This window comes from Procambarus clarkii, chromosome 34, assembly GCF_040958095.1.
Source record: "Procambarus clarkii isolate CNS0578487 chromosome 34, FALCON_Pclarkii_2.0, whole genome shotgun sequence".
In the NCBI taxonomy this organism is placed as follows: Eukaryota; Metazoa; Arthropoda; class Malacostraca; order Decapoda; family Cambaridae; genus Procambarus; species Procambarus clarkii.
The window spans coordinates 18,349,744-18,374,530 of NC_091183.1; the positions used below are offsets into that span (position 1 = coordinate 18,349,744).

Genomic DNA, 24,787 nt, shown 5'->3' on the forward strand with positions numbered 1-24,787 from the left:
TCTTACTTAAATCGTTTCTTAACTGATCAATCAAAAATGGATCTAAATTATACAAACCACTACTAAATGTTCAAATTGCATGTCTTTGTAATCTGCATTAAAGCAAATTCAATAATGTTTCTATTGAAAATATTTGTACAATTCGTTATTGGATAAGCCCTCGCCCAATCAATTTGGGTGAGAACTTTCTGACAGATGAACCAACAAAGTAATAGACAATTGGCTGTTCTACGGATTATTTATTTTTCAAAATTCTAAATTTCAAATCATTGGACGTTTGACTTACATAGAACCTATTAGTCTTTACAATGTATTTTGTAAATGACAACGTTCTCGATACGATGACTGTTTCTAACTAATAATTTTCCAACAGTTTTTCATAATTAAACAATACATTTATATAAAAAAGTTTCAAGGCCTTGACAATATTTTCAAACCCAGAAAAATATGGTAAACATAACATATATTTTGGCCAAATTTTCTCACTGCATATATTATTGTAATTTATACGATGTACTTTGCTGTGGCAAACTTCCAAAAAAACTCAATGGATAACAAAACTTGAGACCAAAAAAATCATTATTCCTAAATTCTTCATCCAAGAATTCTGGGCTAACAATTCGAAGAACTCTTAGATACAAAGAGGAAACAATTTATTGTTACACGTTGCATCTGTGCCCTGAGAAATAATGAACATAAAATAAATTATTTGTAGGTTTTCTGTAAACAATAAACTTTAGTGAAAAATATTCCCTATGAATAAGTATATCTAAAAATGGAAAACATTTATTAATTTCAGTCTCTATAGTAAATATTACAGAGGTGACTTGATCATTAACCTTAGCTAAAAATTCGTCTGAATTTACATTTGTAGGCCTAGTGGACAAAATATCCTGAATTCTTTTCTATATATGGAAAGTTAAATCAATTTTCTCTTCAAATGTTCATTTTACACACGTTGTTGAGCCTAAATGACGCATTTTATTTGAAGCGTTTTCAACAGGCAAGGTAAAGTGAAAGTATTAAGTGGTGGATGAATAAAGGAGAGTTATTACACCTCAGGGGGATTTTATAATCATGTACTGCATTTTCTGTGATCGGCTGGAGCTGGAGGTGAGGTGGAAACTGTTAGTTCAGTTTTGGCCTCAGATGGTGGTGACCTAATTGTAAGCTGTTCATAGTTCAATGAGTGTTTGATATGCAGTGCTTCAGCTATTTCTATGCTGCTTTTATCGTTTTATCTGTTGACTATTTTTAAGGATGCTCTTCAGGATATATCTGGAAAAGGTCTTTTTGTATGTTGAAATGATTTGGTATTTGGTAGAGCCTTGTTTGTGTAGTCTCTAACAGCGGAATCTTTGTGAATTTCTGAAAGATGATGGATTGTCTGTTAGCCGTGTCTTGAAATTGTCATTTCAAGACAATTTAAACACCACATTATCTATAATGGTAAACCTTGCATTTGCACCTTTTATGCTGCAATCAGTTCCGTTCTTGACCTCAAAAGCTACAAATCCATTTTTTTTAATTCGTTTTTAAGAATCATGATTATCACCCTTAATGGCAATCTAATATCTTGAATACATTTTGAGATTTATCCTTACCATACAGTGGACAAAATACTAAACATGAAATAATTTGAGTTTACATTACTTATAGCAAGATTGTATAATTTTATTTATACGTTAAAAAAAATTGTCATTACTGTTTGCAGTATTTTCTAGTATTTTCTAAAGCTGTTTATTAATAAAGTTTGTTTTCAACTTTTCTTCCTATCACTTGTATTCAGTTTTTGTATACTCAAGCTACATATCACTGGTACTGGTGTTCTGTCTTGTTTTTAGTGTGCTTCACGTTGTTCTTCATTGTTCTTGTTTAAGCGTTCGAAATTAAAGTTGTTTATGCTGTGTTGTTGCTTGATCTACAGTGAAGGTATAAACTTATAGTTGTTTACGTGTCTCCTGATAGTCCATATAAAGACTGTTCTCGCTGACGTGGGCGGAGGCGCGGGCGTCGTCCCTCATCCTTACAGTGTCCCAGTCCTCGTACACGTGCTCTTCAACGGGTGTGTTGGGCCGGACTTCTGTCTCAACAACTGTAGAGAAGAAATGAATGTCTGTCAACATTATTATTCAATTTGTTTCTTTATTATGCACCACATACCCATCCGTGGGTGGCAGTGTAAGGGGTTACAGAGGCACATAATCGGTTATGGAACTGAACCGATTATGTGCCTCTGGAACTGAACCCCCTAGTTCGTTTAGCTAATCAAATAACAATCTTTTGTCGCTAGTTACGCAATTGTTGATGTTATATATACATGTGCACATACTCATACATACATGTAAATAAATATATAAATATACATATATATACATACGCATATTAGTATATTTTGGTAGCAGTCTTTCTTGTAAACATGTTGTTAAATATGACCGAAAAAGTAAGATTGATAATTCTAACACGAATTTTCTCAATAATTCTTATGTTTCTTTTTACTGTCGATGGTAATTGAAAAACCAATTCTCCAAAATTCATTTTTATTTCTTGTCTGACGCGACGCTTGAACGCGTTTCGTAATAACTTATTTTAAGACTTTAGTTTACACACACAACTGTAACCTGAAAACACTAAACGGAGTCATACTTATACTAACACTAAACATCTAATCCGTCGTACTTATAGTCGCATTTGGGTGAGGTGATATGGTGCAACAGTTTTGGATGAGGTGAACAAACTTGTGACAAATACAAGACAGAACACGAAACAGTGGGTATTAACTGGATAGGAGAGCATAAGAATGGAATTAACTGCAGATGGCCTATTGGCCCAAACGTCCTCTTAATGCTTCTACATTGGTGCGGAGTCTTGAAGTGGGTAGAATATAGTTGTGCATTAATTGGCTGTTAATTGCTGGTGTTGACTTCTTGATGTGTAATGCCTTGCAGATGTCGAGCCGCCTGCTATCGCTGTACCAATCGATGATTTCTGTGTTGCTGATTAAGACTTCTCTGGTGATGGTCTGGTTGTGAGAGGAGATTATATGATCCTTTATGGTGCCCTGTTGTTTATTCATTGTTAATCGCCTGTAAAGAGACGTTGTTGTCTTGCCTATATACTGAGTTCTTTGGGGCTTACAGTCCCCAAGTGGGCATTTGAAGGCATACACAACGTTGGTTTCCTTCAAGGCATTCTGCTTTGTGTCTGGAGAGTTTTTCATTAGTAGGTTGGCGTTTTTTTTGGTTTTATAGTAAATCTTCAATTGTATTTTCTGTTTTTTGTCTGTAGGGATAACGTTACTATCAACAATATCTTTCAGGACTCTTTCCTCCGTTTTATGAGCTATCGAGAAGAAGTTCCTGTAAAATAGTCTAATAGGGGGTATAGGTGTTGTGTTGGTTGACTCTTCAGAGGTTGCATGGCGTTTTACCTTTCTTCTTGTGATGTCTTCAACAAAACCATTAGAGAAGCCGTTGTTGACTAGGATCCTAGTCAACAACGGCTTCTTCAATGGTTTTGTTGAACAAACTAACCCGTTATTCACTAGGATCCACGGTAGAAGCCATCCTCCAAAATTTGTTTTAACAAGTTCGCTTAGAATGACGTGTGGGTTAGCAATGTCAAAGGATGACTTAAGATCTTCGAAAGTGGTATATGACCTATCAGTATGCAGGGTGTGGAATGTGGTAATAAAGTGATGTACACATTTTCAATGCGTAAAGCTATAGATCTGGGGAGACAACATGTTACTAATTCTGTAAAGTAGATGGTTGAGAACCATCCTATCAAGACACTTACAGAGACAACTAGTGAGGGAGACTGGGCGAAAAGCACTCTTCTGGTTAGGTTAGGGAATGGGAATAATAAGGCTGTTGGTCCATGACTTTTGAAGCTCCCCAGTTACATCGCTCATTTATCAATTCAAGCAATGGATTCCCTGGAACTAGCAGAAGCATACGCAGTATGCCGTAAGTAACTCCATCCTCCCCGGGTGATGTAACTTTTCCTTTATGTAGAGCAGAGTCTAGTTCGTATTCAGTAAAAAGCATGTCACAGTCATCCTCTTGATGAAGCAACAAGTCAAGGAGCCTTGCTCTATCAGCATATATATTATTTAATTCATTCTGTGTGGATAGAGGAAGACTGTCAAAGCTGGAGGTTGTGGCCCAGGCATCAACAAGTTCATTTGCTCTGTGCAGGGGATTAGGGTACGAGATCTCTGCTGCATTTTTCCCTTTGATCTTGTTGATATTCTTCCATGCCCGACTTAATGGCGTGTGAGAATTGAGACCACTGACAAAAGTTTCCCAGTCTGTCTGCCTCAGCTCTACCATATGCTCCCTGACCCCAGCCAGAGGCGTTTGAAAGAGCTTAAGCATTTCAGCAGTGCGGGTCCTTCTATAAGCTAGTCCAATCCTTCTGGTAGTGCGTTTTAGTGCATGCAATTCAGAATCATTATAATAGGCATAAGTGCTTTGACCAGTGTAATTTGGGTTACGTGGCTTGGACGATGGATCAAGTGATTCTATAAACTGCTCGATTGTACCTGTTAGCTCATTGTTAAAATCTTCAACCGAAAAAGGCTCTGATCAACGGTACCATTCTGACACACGAGCAACAAAATAGTCTCGTTAATCGATGGGCACAGCCAGCCTCTTCCGTTTGAACATTCCGCCGGGAAGGATAGAGCTTCCAATGCTTACAGTGGCTAATATGGGCAGATGATCAGACGCCATATCTGGCACAATTGACGAGGCGCAGACGGTTTGGGAGATGTTGAAACCGAGACATAGATCAAGAATCCCTCCGTAGATATGCGACGGTTCAAGGTCACCCACAATCTGTGTATCATCGTGACTACCTAATAGTGACAACAGTTGGTTACCAGTACGATTACTGAACTGCGAATTACCAATATTCCTATGCTTAGCGTTATAATCACCTATAATGATGGGAGGCTCAGTCTGAAAACAGACAGGAAGGTCAGCATAATTAAACTTATCACTAGGGGGCATACAAGTCAAATATATTGAGGGCAGAGTTCCCTACGTAGATCCTCACACCATGATACTGATATCCTTCAGTTGACTTGGCTGGGAATGGCTGGTGAGGAAGGAACTTCTTAACACACAAAATACAATAGTGACTGGATTTAAGGTTATAGACAACAAAGGAGGGTAATGTAGAGGGGGTGAAGACCTGGTGGGAACTCTGCACTCCTGAAGGCAAACGACATCAATGGGCTCTGTCGACACTTGTGCTGGAGATCAGGAAGTCTTTTCTTGAGTGATGCTATGTTCCAACTGAGGATACGAAGCACCGTTGTATTGGGGGAATTTCTGGTGGGATCCATAGTTTATATCTAATTTTTAGTCCCCGAAAGCTTTTAAGTGTGTCTGTGTAATTTACTGTCCCTTTGCTTTGCTTTGTATCACTCCTGATATCTCTCTGAGTTCTGTGATGCAGCTGGCTACAAGGCAATACAGCTGCAATACACTCTCTCGTTTCTTTGTCAACGACACAGTTATTTATGAACTCTTTAACACTTATTTTTAAGGTTTTTGGGAACACTGTTTTTAATAGGTTTTCAAGTTCCGCGGGTCCTTGCTGCGATATATCAAACCCAATAGCTAGACGAGTGGTGGCATTTAAGTCACCAGGTGTGTGAGCCTCGCCCACTTCACTGCTCTCAGTCCTGGCTGGTGACTGTGGGTTACTCTCCAGGTCACTATACTCATCATGTTTATCGCGATGACAGCGACAGCGCTGCTGTACATCCTTCAGCATTTGCTCATACGTCTGTTTAACTGTTAACATAGCTGCTTCATGCTGACAGCGAATCTCTTCTAACTCAAGTTCCCAAGTGTGCTGTAGCTCCGATTCTTTATGTTGTAGCGGAGGCTGCCGTTCTACAGAGCATTTAAATGCCTGCGCCTTCACAGATACCTCCCCACCCTAGGAGGTTGACTGCGGGTGGGAGGGGAGGCTCTGCCTCTGGCGGCCCCCATCTCCAGGGGGGGAGGGGATGGAGACCTACTACCCCGCCAGCCGGGGCGAGTCACACCTGGCAACTGTGTATTGTGGCACCCGGTGCCCAGATGAGTGGGCAAAGATGCTCGCCACTGTTTCCCTGTCCAAAGTGAGTCAAGGGCGAGCGAGAAGTCAGAGTGCAAGATGTGGCCCACCGTAGTTGTTGCTAGAGGACAACTTTCCACCGATAATGACACTCCATCATCATTACGTGGCGCCTTATAGAGCGGAGTACTGCTTGTAGGGGGCAGCCAGACATCAACTGGGCATCTCTGGTGAGTTGCCATCACGCCAGGAGCACTACAGTTAAGGCATTTAGTTGCCACAGTGTGCCCAGTGTGGTAGAGGCCAAGGCACCTCTTAGATTCATTGTGACCAGCACACACTGCACACCGGTGGGTCCTGGAGGTGCAGCGCAATACAGTGTGGCCCCGACGCAGATATTTGTAGCACCTGCGTGGTGGCATATAGCGAGCCGCTGTAAGTTCTACCCAACGCCTGGGGGCACGGAGAGTCACTTGGGAATCACCGATGATGATGTCCAGCTTGCAACGATGAAGTCATTCTTAGTACGGTGTGGTTTTTCCACATTGTCGGACCGGAAACACTCCAGGTCAATGCACTTGCTAACACCAAAGAAAACGATTTACACCTTCACTGAATCATCACATGGTGCTCGCAACATTTTTATCAGAGCACATTCCTATGTTAACAAGTCGTTAACAAATGCATCATTATTCGTGACAAAGACATGATTGTCTTCATATCTGTTTATCTTCATGAGTTTAGTGTGATGAACTTTTGAGGCTGCAGAAAACCACTAAAATCTGTCAGCAAGAATATTGCCAGAAGGGAAAATCACGCGGGTAATCGAGTTCTTTCCCGTTTTAATCGCCTTTTTTCCATCTTGCTCACCAGCTCTTGGAATACAACACAGCTTCGAGTTTTTGTCCGCTATGATGTTCGTGAATGTTTAAGCTTACGACGTATTTTTTTCTGCTGGGTTCAAAAATCTATTTTGTTCATGCACTTGAAAGAGGATTTCCACTCAAATACAAATACAAACAGCCATCTTGACCTGACATACCTCTGCCTAATTTAACTAAAAAAGTTAACTGTTACATTGTCTTACAGAGGAAGTCTGTAAGGTTTATTAATGACCTCTTAAGACGAAGGCTGATCTTCCGAGTATGTTACATCAACAGCTGCCTGATTCCCAGGTACCTATTTACTACTACATGAACAGCTGCGCCAGGTGTAAGGAGACGTGCCCAAACGTCTTGTTCCGCACGGAGATAGTGGTGTGTGTTCCTCGGTGTGGTTTCCAACACCCTGTGCCACATGTGTGATCGGTGCTCGTTACAGTTACGTTGTAACACCAGGGATGTGTTGAGTAGTGCTATAACATCAGGGATGTGTTGAGTAGTGTTGTAACACCAGGAATGGGAGGGATGTGTTGTAACACCAGGGATGGGAGGGATGTGTTGTAACACCAGGGATGGGAGCGCAGTGAGATTGTGTGGATAAGTTTGTCAATTTATTTTATTAGTGTAAGTGTATTGTATTATACAGTATTTTGTTATGAACTGTATGGCATATGTAAATTTATTTCCACTCAATTCCCCCAGTTGGGGTTTTATAGTGTTAGTTCAGACAGAATAGAAACTGTACTTGTTTAATAATATTCAAGTTTAATGTGAACTAAATAATTTGGTAGTATTTAATTCCTGAGTTGTCTTAATGGGGTCAGTTAATACAACTGATCTTAGCTGGTCAGATGAATCATAACGGTAGTATTAATTATGGACATCTAAACCCATTACCTCTATAACACGCCAGCCTGTGACTAGCGTCGTCACGGGGTTAATGGCGACGCTCCCAGGGGGTGCTGCCACTCGACCTCCTCCTGCCCTCAGTGTAGAGGTAAAGAGATAACTACACAATTTGTGTTGATATTCTCGCTGTGTACACTTGATTATTGAAGTTAATTTGCTTTACACTGGCGTATTTATTTTAGTTGTTACTCCCGTAACCGACCAATCACCTCATTGACTTCCCAATCATATTATAATATCTAGATACTACATATATGGTAAAACCCTGAGGTTACTTAGCGTTATTTATAGGTCAGATCGGGGCACATCGAACATGGACATCTGAAGAGCCTGGTTCCACTGAGGCGTAATCGTGCAACAGGTGCTGGGCTTATCAAGGTGTGTGGTAGCAAGCTTGCTGTCATGGAGCAAGATGGTCTCCTCCTCCTTCCCCAGCCCTCGTGTGTGAGTAAAGTTAGCCACTCTTTCTCAAGTCGGGAGTGGCTTTTAAGGGGAAGTATTACGGGAAAATGCGATAAATGAAAACTGGTTCGATTTCAATAAAACTTTTTTGATTAGTTGTATAAATAATATAATTAAACTGGCCCAAGTCTTAGTATCATAGCATAAATAGGAAGGGAGAAAAAAATATTGAATAATGTCAAAAAATTTCCAAAATGGTAAAAAATTAACATCAAACATAAGTGACAACTCAAATCATGTCTTTGACTCTAAGCTATCACAATAGCATATAATAAAGTATTTAAATATTTACTTTTATGCCAAAAAAAAAAAAAAACTAATTTGATTATTTTCTCAAATTACTTATCAGCCGATTTGCATGAGACTTATACACCTTACAGAACGTATGCCTCTCTGTAAAGATGCAAGTTTTGGAGGACATTGGTTGAAGTCAACTTCAACAACAGGTGGCAGAGTGTTTGATCATATTTAATTTCAAGTAACATAACATAGCATCTCCTCTTTAATTTTTTTAAATTTACATGAAATTTACACCTTATATGTAGAGTTGACGTTTCTACAACATCTATAAAACACTTTATTGCTAAGTTCCTTTATTGATTTGATAAATATTTGCAAACATGAAATATTGGAATATATTTTTGGGGGAACTTTGACTACTTGTATTAGTAAAACTAAACATATTTTGGATAATCCTTTTCACATAAATCCTTTAATATATGCTAATATGATATATGAGTGTCATAGAAATTATGTCATTTGAATATTGTGGTAGAAGTAGGATATTGAAAATGTGTAAAATTCGTTGGAAAAAAACATATCTCCCTTTCTATTTGGGGTACGATACTGGAACGTAGAACAGCTGCAGGCCTTCTTATATACAACTTGTAAAAAAAGTTTGGTTGACATTAAACAAAATTTTAAATCGCATATACCGCGCCCTTAAGCTATTTCTGGTATTAGGATTAACTTTATTTTAATAATCTCATCAACCTTTAAAATATTAATTCGGATTTCCTCCCCTCAGATTAATAATGATAAGCAATAGCTATGTATAATACCTTCATCGTCTCATAACAAAGAGGGAAGGTTGTGGAAGAATTATGGCGCCAGATATAAGAGTCTGGCTATCACACATTTTAGTTAAAATTATTATTTATGAACAGAGGACTTAACTACTAACCTATATATTATTAAACATATTTATTACTTAGTTAATTATATTTGTTTTTTTAATGGAAGGGAGTACCACCTCTGGCGGGAAGAAGGAGACCCTCAGCCTCGGAGGAAATCACACATAACGCATTACAGGTAATGTTTAGGTCCCCTCCAATACAATTTATGTGTACTTTTCTCCTACCACCCCCTTCCTTTTGTCTGTTGCTGTGCTTTCTTAGATATTTAAAGGTTACAAAATTTACATTAGTTAAACAATGGGTTTAGAGGTTATGGATTTCTTGGAGTTCCTCCGCTTCCAGACAGAAACCGAGGACGCAGTAGGCGTTGCCCCTCTGGATCGCCACACTGAGACACTGAAACAGGAAACTGACTGCCCTTGGGTCTCTGGTGATGTCAATGACCCTGGAATCAAATTCTTTTAGGAACCCCAAGGCACTCCAACTCCAGGGGCCATGTGTCTCAGATGCTGTACATATGTTAATTATATTGTAACTTGGAAAGATTTCCCACAGGGGATCTGTTGAGTAATGTTCTAACACCTGGAACAGGAGGCTCCTACCTGGCATCAATGGCTCCCACCGTCATAAACAGGATATACAGAAAAAGGTGTAGGAAACATATATACCAGAAACAGATGTGTATTAAAACATTTTAAGATGTGTGTTTTTCAGAAAGGAAGGAAATGGTTGGTTAACAGAAGCGCAACACCCTAGAACATTAAGTTCTTATCTGGTAAATAAACTAAAGCCGCAATTATCTAGCTTGTTGCCCTTCTTGCTAGAATACTATTCACATCTTGGGGTACCTGCCTATTGTACATGTACTGGAGAGTAGAGTACTCCTCTCAAGGTACCTGCCTTTTGTCAAGCTACGTTTCTGTTCGTTAATGATACACGAGACACAACTTTTTAACATTTCTCCAATCAGGTGGACACTCATAAGACGTCAAGAAGATGAACAGTGGGTTAACTTCCTGAAGTGTTAAAACCCCATTAATGTGGTCTGGTCGATTTCTCTAAAACTTTACAAGATTTTCGAATGTGCAATTTATCACTAACTGATAAACTGCACATTGGAAAAATGTTTGTTTGTTAATGGTCACGTCCGTTATAAAGCCCCACACGACTTAATAATTTTCCAGGACGGACCGAATGTGTGATTTGGTCATCAAAATTAGTGAAGTTTGGAATACAAATATAAGGTCAGTATTATCTAAATTGGACACCTTCATAATTGGAAAGATATGTGATAAATATAAATTGTGCATAAAGCTGTCACCAGCTGGTTGAGACACGTCTTCACCTGCACCCACCTGTTTACAACCTTGTTCTGCTCACTTGCAAGATATATATTGTTACGGTGCTCTCTCTTATTTCTCCCCAATGCCGGCGTTAAGACTCATATTCACTTACCTTGCAGGCTCCCTGAGGCGCAGGGAGTCATTTGATATAAGAGGCAACTGAAAAGATTACTTATTTATGGAGAGATGATCATTTATAAGATTTGCAGGTAAAGGGGGTTACTCCCCTTGTACATACAAAATGGCGACATCTCTATCATTTTGGCACCTTGACGTGATGACGTCAGCAGGCTGGTGATTGGCGGGCCAAGGTCACGTGACGTTACTGAACAGAGACCGCCGTGTCGTCACCGGGAGACCTGGCCCAGCGCTGGCGGAAGTGCTGCAGCAGAGTTACACAGACCTTTGATGCGAGCAGAAATGTGTCAGTGAGCTCCCAAGATTGGAGGTTCTGGGAGCATTGCTCAGTGGATTTGAGCAGCCAGCGCAGTCTACCAGTGCCGCAGAAGACAGTGTGCTCCTGGGGAGTACGAAGAAGCCAGGTTTAGTGGGCAAAGAGGTGCCAAGAACTGGTGGCTATTTAGTCGGACGACAGAAGGTGAGTGGCGACTCTGGGAGGCAATTCTGGCGCCCGCGAGTCAGAGCTCGTACGACGTGCAGTGCTGCAGTGACTGGGTCATATCTATTGAGTTTTGGAGGGAAGACATCGCATCTGGATCCAAGAGAAAACGTTTCGGTGAAGGAACGAGTGTGTACAGTGACATACTCTGTGACCACTGGTTGGACCAGCTTGGATAATCTGAAGCCAGGGGATAGGTACGGCGAAGACGCGAGTTATCCATGACGGCTGAGGACCTGTGACACGCAACTGTAACGCCAAGTAGCGACCTGGGAACCATGTACCTCCTATCATCGGAGGACAGACGTCGTGGACAGGTGTGATTAAGGCAGATCATATTTCCCTCCCATTGCCCCTTGATGACTAAGCTAGGTAGGTCCATCATAGATATATTACCTAGTGAGTTTTTTATTATGTTAGATTAGAGTAGGCTGAAGGTCAGCCGGTATTACAACTGCTGGAGAAGACAGCGTGGGAACGTGTGTAGCAGTGTGCTGGACGTGTGGACGACGTCCACGAAGCCGCCCCCTGTCGAGAGAATTGATGATTGATTACGATTAAGCAACACAAAAGCTGGCACGGGCATGAATAGCCCGTAAGTGGTGGCCCTTTTGAGTCATTACCAGTATCAAAAGCTGATGCTGGAGATCTGTGGTTTCGAATGCACCCTGCATGACGGGAGATGTCTCCCTTGTGAATGTGTTAAGATGAAGATGAAGCCACCCAAAAGGTGGCACGGGCATGAATAGCCCGTAAGTGGTGGCCCTTTTGATCCATTGTAATAACCCTGAACCCTTGTAATCGTACTGAACACTACCCTTGCTGTAACTCTCTCTCTCTCTCTACTCTTTCCCTTCATCCAATACCCCGGCTTAACACTGTTACAGTCCAGTATGACCCCTCACTGGACTGCCACGAATATAAATTGAATATTAAATGAGGAGGACAATACAAGGATCGGGGTATTAATTTAGATCTTAATAATTAATCCATTAAACACTGCCACCACCTTCCCAAACATAAATGAATGTGTCTAAAATTATTGGTTCCCAGGAAGGAAGAGACTCAATAATCATGGGACTCAAAGGGCACGTAAATGAATCTTATCGGATTAATACTGTAATCTTACTGGACTGAACGGGAGATTCTAGAGTGACTTTACTCTTCATAAGATGGAGAACACAGGGGAATTTCTAGCACAGGAAATGAAAATCACAAGGATGAATAACACAGTCATTAATCAAAGGGAAACAGATAACTAAACACAAATACATTAAAATACTTTATTATTGGAACCCGTATATTTGAATCAAAATTGAAACATACCCCTACTCTAAAACCGCATGAGGCAATGGAATGTAATACCGAAATCTACATAACTCAGGTGCACAATTACCTTCAATACTGCAGCTTGCCAATGGATGTTGATTGTCTGCCCGCAGGTCACCTGACCTGTACCTCAGTTGAGGCTCCAAGACACACTAACTAATCTTTATTAAAAACGCTTACCAGTGGGACAGGTTCCACCCCCTAGTTCCTAGGCCCAAATTAACTCCGCCTATCCCAAGCATATGGCCAACGGATTTAAACATAACTAGGTGATCTAGAATCCGGGCCAATGGCATGGACAGGCACTACCCTGTGAGGCCCCGCCTCCACAGGCCTACATGTCTTCAACCAATCCGGATCAGGCTTGACCATAAGGGTCAATTCCTCTTGACAGAAACTCCAAAAACTGGGAAGGCACCAACAACTTTCCTGTGGGAATGCCGGCTGGGCACCCACTTGTAAATTGAGATCACAAGTTTATTGGCCCTGGGACTACTATTTTCAATTCGTCACTGGACAGATGGACAGGAGAGCGAGGGGAGCAAGTGGCTTCAAACTGTTTATGACCCCGAGGGTCAGACCGTGACAAAAAGCAGGGATGACCCAAAGGGAGGGAAGGCAAGCGAGGGATGGGAAGGGGAAAAGGATGGAGAAGAGAAAGGGGAAAGGGGACAGGGGAAAGGGGGAAGGGGCTATGGTGTGCATATACCATTACACTATCACCAGTATCAATAGATGATACTGGAGATCTGTGGAGGTGCGACTGCACCCTGCGTGACGGGAGATGTCTCCCGTGTGAATGTGTTAAGATGAAGCCACCCAAAAGGTGACACGGGCATGAATAGTCGTAAGTGGTGGCCCTTTTGAGCCATCACCAGTATCAATAGATGATACCTGGTTGATGGGGTTCTGAGAGTCATTCTACTCCCCAAGCCCGGCCCGAGGCCAGGCTTGACTTGTGAGAGTTTGGTCCACCAGGCTGTTGCTTGGAGCGGCCCGCAGGCCCACATACCCACCACAGCCCGGTTGGTCCGGCACTCGATGGAGGAATAAATCTAGTTTCCTCTCGAAGATGTCCACGGTTGTTCCGGCAATATTTCTTATGCTCACTGGGAGGGTGTTGAACAACCGCGGACCTCTGATGTTTATACAGAGTTCTCGGATTGTGCCTATGGCACCCCTACTCTTCACTGGTTCTATTCTGCATTTTCTACCATATCGTTCACTCCAGTACGTTATTTTACTGTGTAGATTTGGTACTTGGCCCTCCAGTATCTTCCAGGTGTATATTATTTGATATCTCTCTCGTCTTCTTTCTAGTGAGTACATTTGGAGGGCTTTGAAACGATCCCAATAATTTAGGTGCTTTATCGCGTCTATGCGTGCCGTATATGTTCTCTGTATTCCCTCTATTTCAGCAATCTCTCCTGCTCTGAAGGCGGAAGTGAGTACCGAGCAGTACTCAAGACGGGACAACACAAGTGACTTGAAGAGTACAACCATTGTGATGGGATCCCTGGATTTGAAAGTTCTCGTAATCCATCCTATCATTTTTCTGGCTGTCGCAATATTTGCTTGGTTATGCTCCCTAAACGTTAGGTCGTCAGACATCATTATTCCCAAATAATGGGAATACTGGAGATGATACTGGATTATCATTTGGATAATACCAGATGATACTGGAGATCTGTGGAGGTGCGATTGCACCCTACGTGACGGGATATGTCTTCCCCGACGAATGTGTCCAAGATTGATGAAGATTAAGCCACCCAAAAGGTGGCACAGGCACGAATAGCCCGTAAGTGGGGGCCCTTTTGAGCCATTACCAGTATCAATAGATGATACTGGAGATCTGTGGAGGTGCGGCTGCACCCTGCGGGACTGGAGATGTCACCCGTAAATGTGTCCCCAATTGACGAAGATTAAGGCACCCAAGAGGTGGCACGGGCATGAATAGCCCGTAAGTGGTGGCCCTTTTGAGCCATTACTAGTATCAAGAGCTGATACTGAAGATCTGTGGAGGTGCGTCACATCTCCCTGCGTGACGGGAGATGTGTCCCATGCGTCGAGAGATTGATTGATTGATAAAAATTAAGCCACCCAAGAGGTGGCACGGGCATGAATAGCCCGTAAGTGGTACAATTTTTTTTTGTTTTCCGTGTTCTGAGGTTGCATTTAACCATCAAGCTGTTATCGTGGGGGAGGATACTGCTTCACAGTCTTTATGAGGGTGTCCATCTACTGGACACCTTTGTTGACCAGGAGAGTGGCAGTGTTGATGGCTTCAGGGTGGCCACTGCATGATTCAGGAACTCTTAAAGCTCTTCTAAGGTCATTGGTTGCTTCACATTCCAGAAGATAGTGAAGTAATGGCTTTTCTGTGACAGTTTGGCAGAAGATGCACTCTCTCTGTCGGGGTTCACCAATCTCCCAGTTGCATCTGTAACCTAGACGTAGTCTATATAGCCTAATTGCTATTTCCCTGTGGATTCCTAGCTTGTGGATTGTGGATTCGTCGAGAGAGTGCAAGTCCCCCATTTAAATCTGCCCAGCTGTCCGAGTTGCCAGAGGCGGCGAAAGGAAAGTTGCCAACGTTCTCCAGATCATCTATTTCATATATTTTCTCATGTGTTATTCCTTATATGATTAATGTAGTTTTTATATAGTAAACTTCATATTGTTTTATTGATGTGCTTATGTGCTCCCTCCATCTCTCTTTGAGCATTGTTAAGTGATACTATTGCACCACAATATGATCAGTATTGTTTTATATGGAAAATATCCTAGTGACTGGAAGTATTTGAATAACACTGATATTTATAGAAATCTACCCGAGACTGGCAATACTGATTTAACACAGTAATAGTGGTAACATATCATTGTCTGGCGACCCTAAGTTTAAACCACTGAACTGCATTGCTGGGATGCAGAGTTACAAACCAAGCTGGCGACCTAGTGAGTAGTTAAGTGACACAGGTGTGGACAAGTGACTTGTGACCCCTTTGTTATGGCGGGCAAGACTCAGAGGAAGTGCTGTAGCCACGTCTTGAGGTTAATGCTGAATCTTCCTTCACACTTCCGTAGGACAAGGCTGGAATAGTTAGTAGCGGGTTCACCCGTGATTCCTCTGAAGGACTCCCAGGGCGATCACAAGCACCCAGATGTGTGGGAGCAAAGACCCGCGTTGGTGGGTACGATGTGGTCCTCATCTTAGGTACAGACGGACACTAGTAAGTAACCCGAGTCAGACCCCCCCCCCCCCCAGTAACAATATGTAACCGTTTTGCATATCTGTGTACAGAGCACCTGAAAATGTGTTCATTTACGATAGCGCTCGGATTCATCATTTCTCATTCCTTGTGAAAATATATATATATATATATATATATATATATATATATATATATATATATATGTATATATATATATATATATATATATATATATATATATATATATATATATATATATATATATATATATATATCACAACTTAAAACTCCACTGTATATATATATATATATATATATATATATATATATATATATATATATATATGTATATCACGAAAATAAACACGTGATTAAGAATGTGACAATGTCAGACCACGGAGGAAAAATGAAACAGGAAATTTCCTTAAGTACTTTCGTATATTAAGACCTTCTGAAGATGTATTTAATATACGAAAGTACTTAAGGAAATTTCCTGTTTCATTTTTCCTCCGTGGTCTGACATTGTCATATATATATATATATATATATATATATATATAACTGAAAACTCACACCCCAGAAGTGACTCGAACCCATACTCCCAGGAGCCACGCAACTGGTATGTACAAGACGCCTTAATCCACTTGACCATCACGACCGGACAAAATGAGGTGATAGCCGAGGCTATTTGAACCACCCCACCGCCGGCACTCGGATAGTAATCTTGGGCATAGCATTTTACCAAATCACCTCATTCTTTGGGGCACACGTGAGGAACACAAATGCGAACAAGCCTGAATGGTCCCCAGGACAATATGCAACTGAAAACTCACACCCCAGAAGTGACTCGAACCCATACTCCCAGGAGCCACGCAACTGGTATGTACAAGACGCCTTAATCCACTTGACCATCACGACCGGACAAAATGAGGTGATAGCCGAGGCTATTTGAACCACCCCACCGCCGGCACTCGGATAGTAATCTTGGGCATAGCATTTTACCAAATCACCTCATTCTTTGGGGCACACGTGAGGAACACAAATGCGAACAAGCCTGAATGGTCCCCAGGACAATATGCAACTGAAAACTCACACCCCAGAAGTGACTCGAACCCATACTCCCAGGAGCCACGCAACTGGTATGTACAAGACGCCTTAATCCACTTGACCATCACGACCGGACAAAATGAGGTGATAGCCGAGGCTATTTGAACCAACCCACCGCCGGCACTCGGATAGTAATCTTGGGCATAGCATTTTACCAAATCACCTCATTCTTTGGGGCACACGTGAGGAACACAAATGCGAACAAGCCTGAATGGTCCCCAGGAAAATATGCAACTGAAAACTCACACCCCAGAAGTGACTCGAACCCATACTCCCAGGAGCCACGCAACTGGTATGTACAAGACGCCTTAATCCACTTGACCATCACGACCGGACAAAATGAGGTGATAGCCGAGGCTATTTGAACCACCCCACCGCCGGCACTCGGATAGTAATCTTGGGCATAGCATTTTACCAAATCACCTCATTCTTTGGGGCACACGTGAGGAACACAAATGCGAACAAGCCTGAATGGTCCCCAGGACAATATGCAACTGAAAACTCACACCCCAGAAGTGACTCGAACCCATACTCCCAGGAGCCACGCAACTGGTATGTACAAGACGCCTTAATCCACTTGACCATCACGACCGGACAAAATGAGGTGATAGCCGAGGCTATTTGAACCACCCCACCGCCGGCACTCGGATAGTAATCTTGGGCATAGCATTTTACCAAATCACCTCATTCTTTGGGGCACACGTGAGGAACACAAATGCGAACAAGCCTGAATGGTCCCCAGGACAATATGCAACTGAAAACTCACACCCCAGAAGTGACTCGAACCCATACTCCCAGGAGCCACGCAACTGGTATGTACAAGACGCCTTAATCCACTTGACCATCACGACCGGACAAAATGGGTGATAGCCGAGGCTATTTGAACCACCCCACCGCCGGCACTCGGATAGTAATCTTGGGCATAGCATTTTACCAAATCACCTCATTCTTTGGGGCACACGTGAGGAACACAAATGCGAACAAGCCTGAATGGTCCCCAGGACAATATGCAACTGAAAACTCACACCCCAGAAGTGACTCGAACCCATACTCCCAGGAGCCACGCAACTGGTATGTACAAGACGCCTTAATCCACTTGACCATCACGACCGGACAAAATGAGGTGATAGCCGAGGCTATTTGAACCACCCCACCGCCGGCACTCGGATAGTAATCTTGGGCATAGCATTTTACCAAATCACCTCATTCTTTGGGGCACACGTGAGGAACACAAATGCGAACAAGCCTGAATGGTCCCCAGGACAATATGCAACTGAAAACTCACACCCCAGAAGTGACTCGAACCCATACTCCCAGGAGCCACGCAACTGGTATGTACAAGACGCCTTAATCCACTTGACCATCACGACCGGACAAAATGAGGTGATAGCCGAGGCTATTTGAACCAACCCACCACCGGCACTCGGATAGTAATCTTGGGCATAGCATTTTACCAAATCACCTCATTCTTTGGGGCACACGTGAGGAACACAAATGCGAACAAGCCTGAATGGTCCCCAGGAAAATATGCAACTGAAAACTCACACCCCAGAAGTGACTCGAACCCATACTCCCAGGAGCCACGCAACTGGTATGTACAAGACGCCTTAATCCACTTGACCATCACGACCGGACAAAATGAGGTGATAGCCGAGGCTATTTGAACCACCCCACCGTCGGCACTCGGATAGTAATCTTGGGCATAGCATTTTACCAAATCACCTCATTCTTTGGGGCACACGTGAGGAACACAAATGCGAACAAGCCTGAATGGTCCCCAGGACAATATGCAACTGAAAACTCACACCCCAGAAGTGACTCGAACCCATACTCCCAGGAGCCACGCAACTGGTATGTACAAGACGCCTTAATCCACTTGACCATCACGACCGGACAAAATGAGGTGATAGCCGAGGCTATTTGAACCACCCCACCGCCGGCACTCGGATAGTAATCTTGGGCATAGCATTTTACCAAATCACCTCATTCTTTGGGGCACACGTGAGGAACACAAATGCGAACAAGCCTGAATGGTCCCCAGGACAATATGCAACTGAAAACTCACACCCCAGAAGTGACTCGAACCCATACTCCCAGGAGCCACGCAACTGGTATGTACAAGACGCCTTAATCCACTTGACCATCACGACCGGACAAAATGAGGTGATAGCCGAGGCTATTTGAACCACCCCACCGCCGGCACTCGGATAGTAATCTTGGGCATAGCATTTTACCAAATCACCTCATTCTTTGGGGCACACGTGAGGAACACAAATGCGAACAAGCCTGAATGGTCCCCAGGACAATATGCAACTGAAAACTCACACCCCAGAAGTGACTCGAACCCATACTCCCAGGAGCCACGCAACTGGTATGTACAAGACGCCTTAATCCACTTGACCATCACGACCGGACAAAATGAGGTGATAGCCGAGGCTATTTGAACCACCCCACCGCCGGCACTCGGATAGTAATCTTGGGCATAGCATTTTACCAAATCACCTCATTCTTTGGGGCACACGTGAGGAACACAAATGCGAACAAGCCTGAATGGTCCCCAGGACAATATGCAACTGAAAACTCACACCCCAGAAGTGACTCGAACCCATACTCCCAGGAGCCACGCAACTGGTATGTACAAGACGCCTTAATCCACTTGACCATCACGACCGGACAAAATGAGGTGATAGCCGAGGCTATTTGAACCACCCCACCGCCGGCACTCGGATAGTAATCTTGGGCATAGCATTTTACCAAATCACCTCATTCTTTGGGGCACACGTGAGGAACACAAATGCGAACAAGCCTGAATGGTCCCCAGGACAATATGCAACTGAAAACTCACACCCCAGAAGTGACTTGAACCCATACTCCCAGGAGCCACGCAACTGGTATGTACAAGACGCCTTAATCCACTTGACCATCACGACCGGACCAAATGAGGTGATAGCCGAGGCTATTTGAACCACCCCATCGCCGGCACTCGGATAGTAATCTTGGGCATAGCATTTTACCAAATCACCTCATTCTTTGGGGCACACGTGAGGAACACAAATGCGAACAAGCCTGAATGGTCCCCAGGACAATATGCAACTGAAAACTCACACCCCAGAAGTGACTCGAACCCATACTCCCAGGAGCCACGCAACTGGTATGTACAAGACGCCTTAATCCACTTGACCATCACGACCGGACAAAATGAGGTGATAGCCGAGGCTATTTGAACCACCCCACCGCCGGCACTCAGATAGTAATCTTGGGCATAGCATTTTACCAAATCACCTCATTCTTTGGGGCACACGTGAGGAACACAAATGCGAACAAGCCTGAATGGTCCCCAGGACAATATGCAACTGAAAACTCACACCCCAGAAGTGACTCGAACCCATACTCCCAGGAGCCACGCAACTGGTATGTACAAGACGCCTTAATCCACTTGACCATCACGACCGGACAAAATGAGGTGATAGCCGAGGCTATTTGAACCACCCCACCGCCGGCACTCGGATAGTAATCTTGGGCATAGCATTTTACCAAATCACCTCATTCTTTGGGGCACACGTGAGGAACACAAATGCGAACAAGCCTGAATGGTCCCCAGGACAATATGCAACTGAAAACTCACACCCCAGAAGTGACTCGAACCCATACTCCCAGGAGCCACGCAACTGGTATGTACAAGACGCCTTAATCCACTTGACCATCACGACCGGACCAAATGAGGTGATAGCCGAGGCTATTTGAACCACCCCATCGCCGGCACTCGGATAGTAATCTTGGGCATAGCATTTTACCAAATCACCTCATTCTTTGGGGCACACGTGAGGAACACAAATGTGAACAAGCCTGAATGGTCCCCAGGACAATATGCAACTGAAAACTCACACCCCAGAAGTGACTCGAACCCATACTCCCAGGAGCCACGCAACTGGTATGTACAAGACGCCTTAATCCACTTGACCATCACGACCGGACAAAATGAGGTGATAGCCGAGGCTATTTGAACCACCCCACCGCCGGCACTCAGATAGTAATCTTGGGCATAGCATTTTACCAAATCACCTCATTCTTTGGGGCACACGTGAGGAACACAAATGCGAACAAGCCTGAATGGTCCCCAGGACAATATGCAACTGAAAACTCACACCCCAGAAGTGACTCGAACCCATACTCCCAGGAGCCACGCAACTGGTATGTACAAGACGCCTTAATCCACTTGACCATCACGACCGGACAAAATGAGGTGATAGCCGAGGCTATTTGAACCACCCCACCGCCGGCACTCGGATAGTAATCTTGGGTATAGCATTTTACCAAATCACCTCATTCTTTGGGGCACACGTATATATATATATATATATATATATATATATATATATATATATATATAGTCCTGGGGACCATTCAGGCTTGTTCGCATTTGTGTTCCTCACGTGTGCCCAAAAGAATGAGGTGATTTGGTAAAATGCTATGCCCAAGATTACTATCCGAGTGACGGCGGTGGGGTGGTTCAAATAGCCTCGGCTATCACCTCATTATGTCCGGTCGTGATGGTCAAGTGGATTAAGGCGTCTTGTACATACCAGTTGCGTTGCTCCTGGGAGTATGGGTTCGAGTCACTTCTGGGGTGTGAGTTTTCAGTTGCATATTGTCCTGGGGACCATTCAGGCTTGTTCGCATATATATATATATATATATATATATATATATATATATATATATATATATATATATATATATATATATATATATATATATATATATATATATATATATATATATATATGGTTTCCTTTCCCATACAAGAGACAGAAAGCCTGTTTGACTTATTGATGTCCTCATAGAAAAGACTGACCTTCCTCAGGATGCAACACATAACAGTTGTTTGATTCCTCTTCACCTATTTACTGTTGGGTAAACATAGGCATCAGGTAAGAAGAAACGCTGACCTAAAGGTTCCAGACTTATATATCTCAATTAAGTATATGATATTACTTACCTGGTATTGGTTTTCTCCTGAGGATGTCGATGTGATAGAGGAGAGCAGCCACCACCACCACCACCAATATCATGATCACCATCACCAGCACAACCACCACTATTTGTAGACTTGCTGCCAGCGCCTGTGCGGCCAGTGCCACCTTCAACTTCTCCACTAAGAGCTTCGAACCATCATGTAAAACTGCTATACAAAGAAATATATGATTGATAGCAGACATTTTTCTTATATTTTGTACTTGAACGACAAAGTTGCCTAATAAACAGAATTTCGGTAATTGAAAATATTTAAAAAATTTACTTCATTGGAATGAAAGTTTTTTAATTATAATATACATTGCATGGATTCCAATTAATATGAGTCAAAACTAGCTTAGACACATGACCTAACTTTGACATGCTGATTATTTTTCATTACTGCCTCACACAGGAACAACTAGGCTTATTTCAATTATCAAATTATATTGACAAAACTCATGGCAATAATTACAATGGTTAAGAATTTCAAAATAAGTTTAAAATGTGTAAAATCGCTCTGGCACTCTAATCAATGAAATAATGACCCACTATTTATGAAACAAAGCAATATGCACTGAACATCTCGGTCGCAAGCATTTGACATATGACTTTGTCCTGGGTACAGGGACCAGCGCCATCTGCTGATGTTGCTCACCAAATATGGATTGCATAAAGTGCTTGACATTTGTCCTCACAAGCACCTACAGTGTAAGCTAGAGAAGAAGACCTGTGTATCGGGTGAGGTACCTCACAGGAAGATCACGCAGAACAATAGACTGCAGCTTGTCAATACTATGGGACGCGGTAACCAGCGTGCCTGGTAACTTTGGCTGTATCACACGTGCCTCGGCTTACACTGTTAACATGTGGGCAGCTTTCACCGATGAATCTTACATACAACATTGACTCAACACCTTACTGTATCTTTAACTCTTTAGATGATATAAATATCTTACGATCAAGAGGTCACTCTTCTCAGTCTGTTGCATCTGAATGTAACCCTCGTTTTATTTACTTTTACAGTAAATTCACTTAACTCTGCTAACATATTCACACCGCGGGATTCCGGCCACTTGTATGTATTATCGATGAAACCGCAGTGCTATATTAAGTTGACGGCTAACGACTTACACAATTTGGTTTAGCTAGTGGCTTCTAGCTGAAACATACATGTCTACTGTATTGTAGAGGCTGTCCTAGGCTGGAGTAACAGCGTATGGCGGGAAGCGCGCCCAAATCCACTCCAGACCTTGTTTCTAAGTTTAGGTAATCAGTGATAAGATAATATATGGGTTTTGGGCATACCAGGCTGTTATTAGTTCAACAGAGGTCACATGGGCTGGTGATGTCATGGCCACTTCACTGTATTCCGAGTCAGCATCCATGGTGACCTGACATGCTAATCTCCACTCTACTGTCAGGAGCCATTTTACACACCCATTAGCTCTTAAATGGCGATGGTCCACTTCTCCCTCCTACATGGGAACATGCAGTCCAGTAGTATTAAAACTAAGCCTTCTCTCAGCTAACATTTAGCAGAGTACCTAATATAGTGTCCCATGCACATAGGTTTAAAAAAATCAGTATTAATAAATAATACAATTACTCCCATATTAATAACTACAGACTCGACAGCATTAATATAATCCTCAAGTCATGATCTGGAATGTAATCCACCAAAACTCTACTAAAATTGTTGATCATGGACAATATTTTTTTTGGTTTAACAAAACAAACTGTTGAAGCTGTCAAAATCATTTCCCTGCCTGTTCCTATAAAGAGTCTCCCCAAATGTATGTTACAAATATATATCTGTTCCTACATTATCTCTTGTAGTAGGATGCGTTCTTTCTAACTAATAAACTTACGACGGGAATGAGACCCATTATATAAACTATTATGTTCGTTAGTTCAAAGTAAATGTACAAAACAGACATTTATGAATAATGTTATTGATTGATTGATTGGGACAAGGCGGGACACTATCCATTCTTAAAGTGAGGTTCAGCATAACTTCAAGGACTAGGTTGAGGCCCGACTGGACTTATGTATATACTAAGCCCTGCTGTCTGAGATTACGGGCTATTCATGCCCATGCCACCTCTTAGGTGGCTTAATCTTCATCAATCAATCAATATAAAATGTGACAATGTGTTCATTATCCATTCAACATGGTCACTGCTGTATGATGTGTGTAATACCCCCGACGTCCACACTTCCACGAAAGTATACACTCGTAACATGTTAGTAATCCCAGTATCATGTCATAAAGTATTATATTTCAAATAACATATAAGACCAATTATTATTTAAAGTTAAAAACACTTATTTGGTATTAAAACACTTATTGGTATAAAAAAATTTCTCGCTTAATCATCACTGTTATCGGCTCTGTAACTTTATTGGTATCTTTAATCATCTTTCGACTCTCCCTGTGTTTACAACCCCGCGCGCCAGGCACTCCAAGATATGACAGAATTTAGTCCAATGTATAATGTGATACAATATCTGTTCCAACAACACGTTGTCTATTACATGAAACGTGTACTTACAACGTGTAGTTGTAATGTCGTTACATGCAACATTTCCCGTAACAAAATAGTCTCTATTATTCAGTAATGTACTTAAGTGATTTGTTCCCCTTTCCTCATCCTTCAACTGACGTACAACATTACCATGAGGAGTCCGTACTCATCAG

At 42.4% G+C, this 24,787-nt stretch overlaps 1 protein-coding gene across 1 annotated transcript in view; it reads right to left on the bottom strand.

The window, feature by feature from the left end:
- LOC123762148 (uncharacterized) overlaps nucleotides 1–24,787 on the bottom strand; it is a 243,853-nt gene that overhangs the window by 463 nt on the left and 218,603 nt on the right. The window contains exons 4-5 of the mRNA XM_069335747.1: nucleotides 22,073–22,255; nucleotides 1–2,095 (exon numbers count right to left, since the gene is read on the bottom strand). The exon at nucleotides 1–2,095 is cut by the window's left edge and continues 463 nt beyond it. Of these exons, the coding sequence (XP_069191848.1) occupies nucleotides 1,941–2,095; nucleotides 22,073–22,255 (338 nt within the window). The 3' untranslated portion in view covers nucleotides 1–1,940. The remainder of the gene's footprint in view (nucleotides 2,096–22,072; nucleotides 22,256–24,787) is intronic.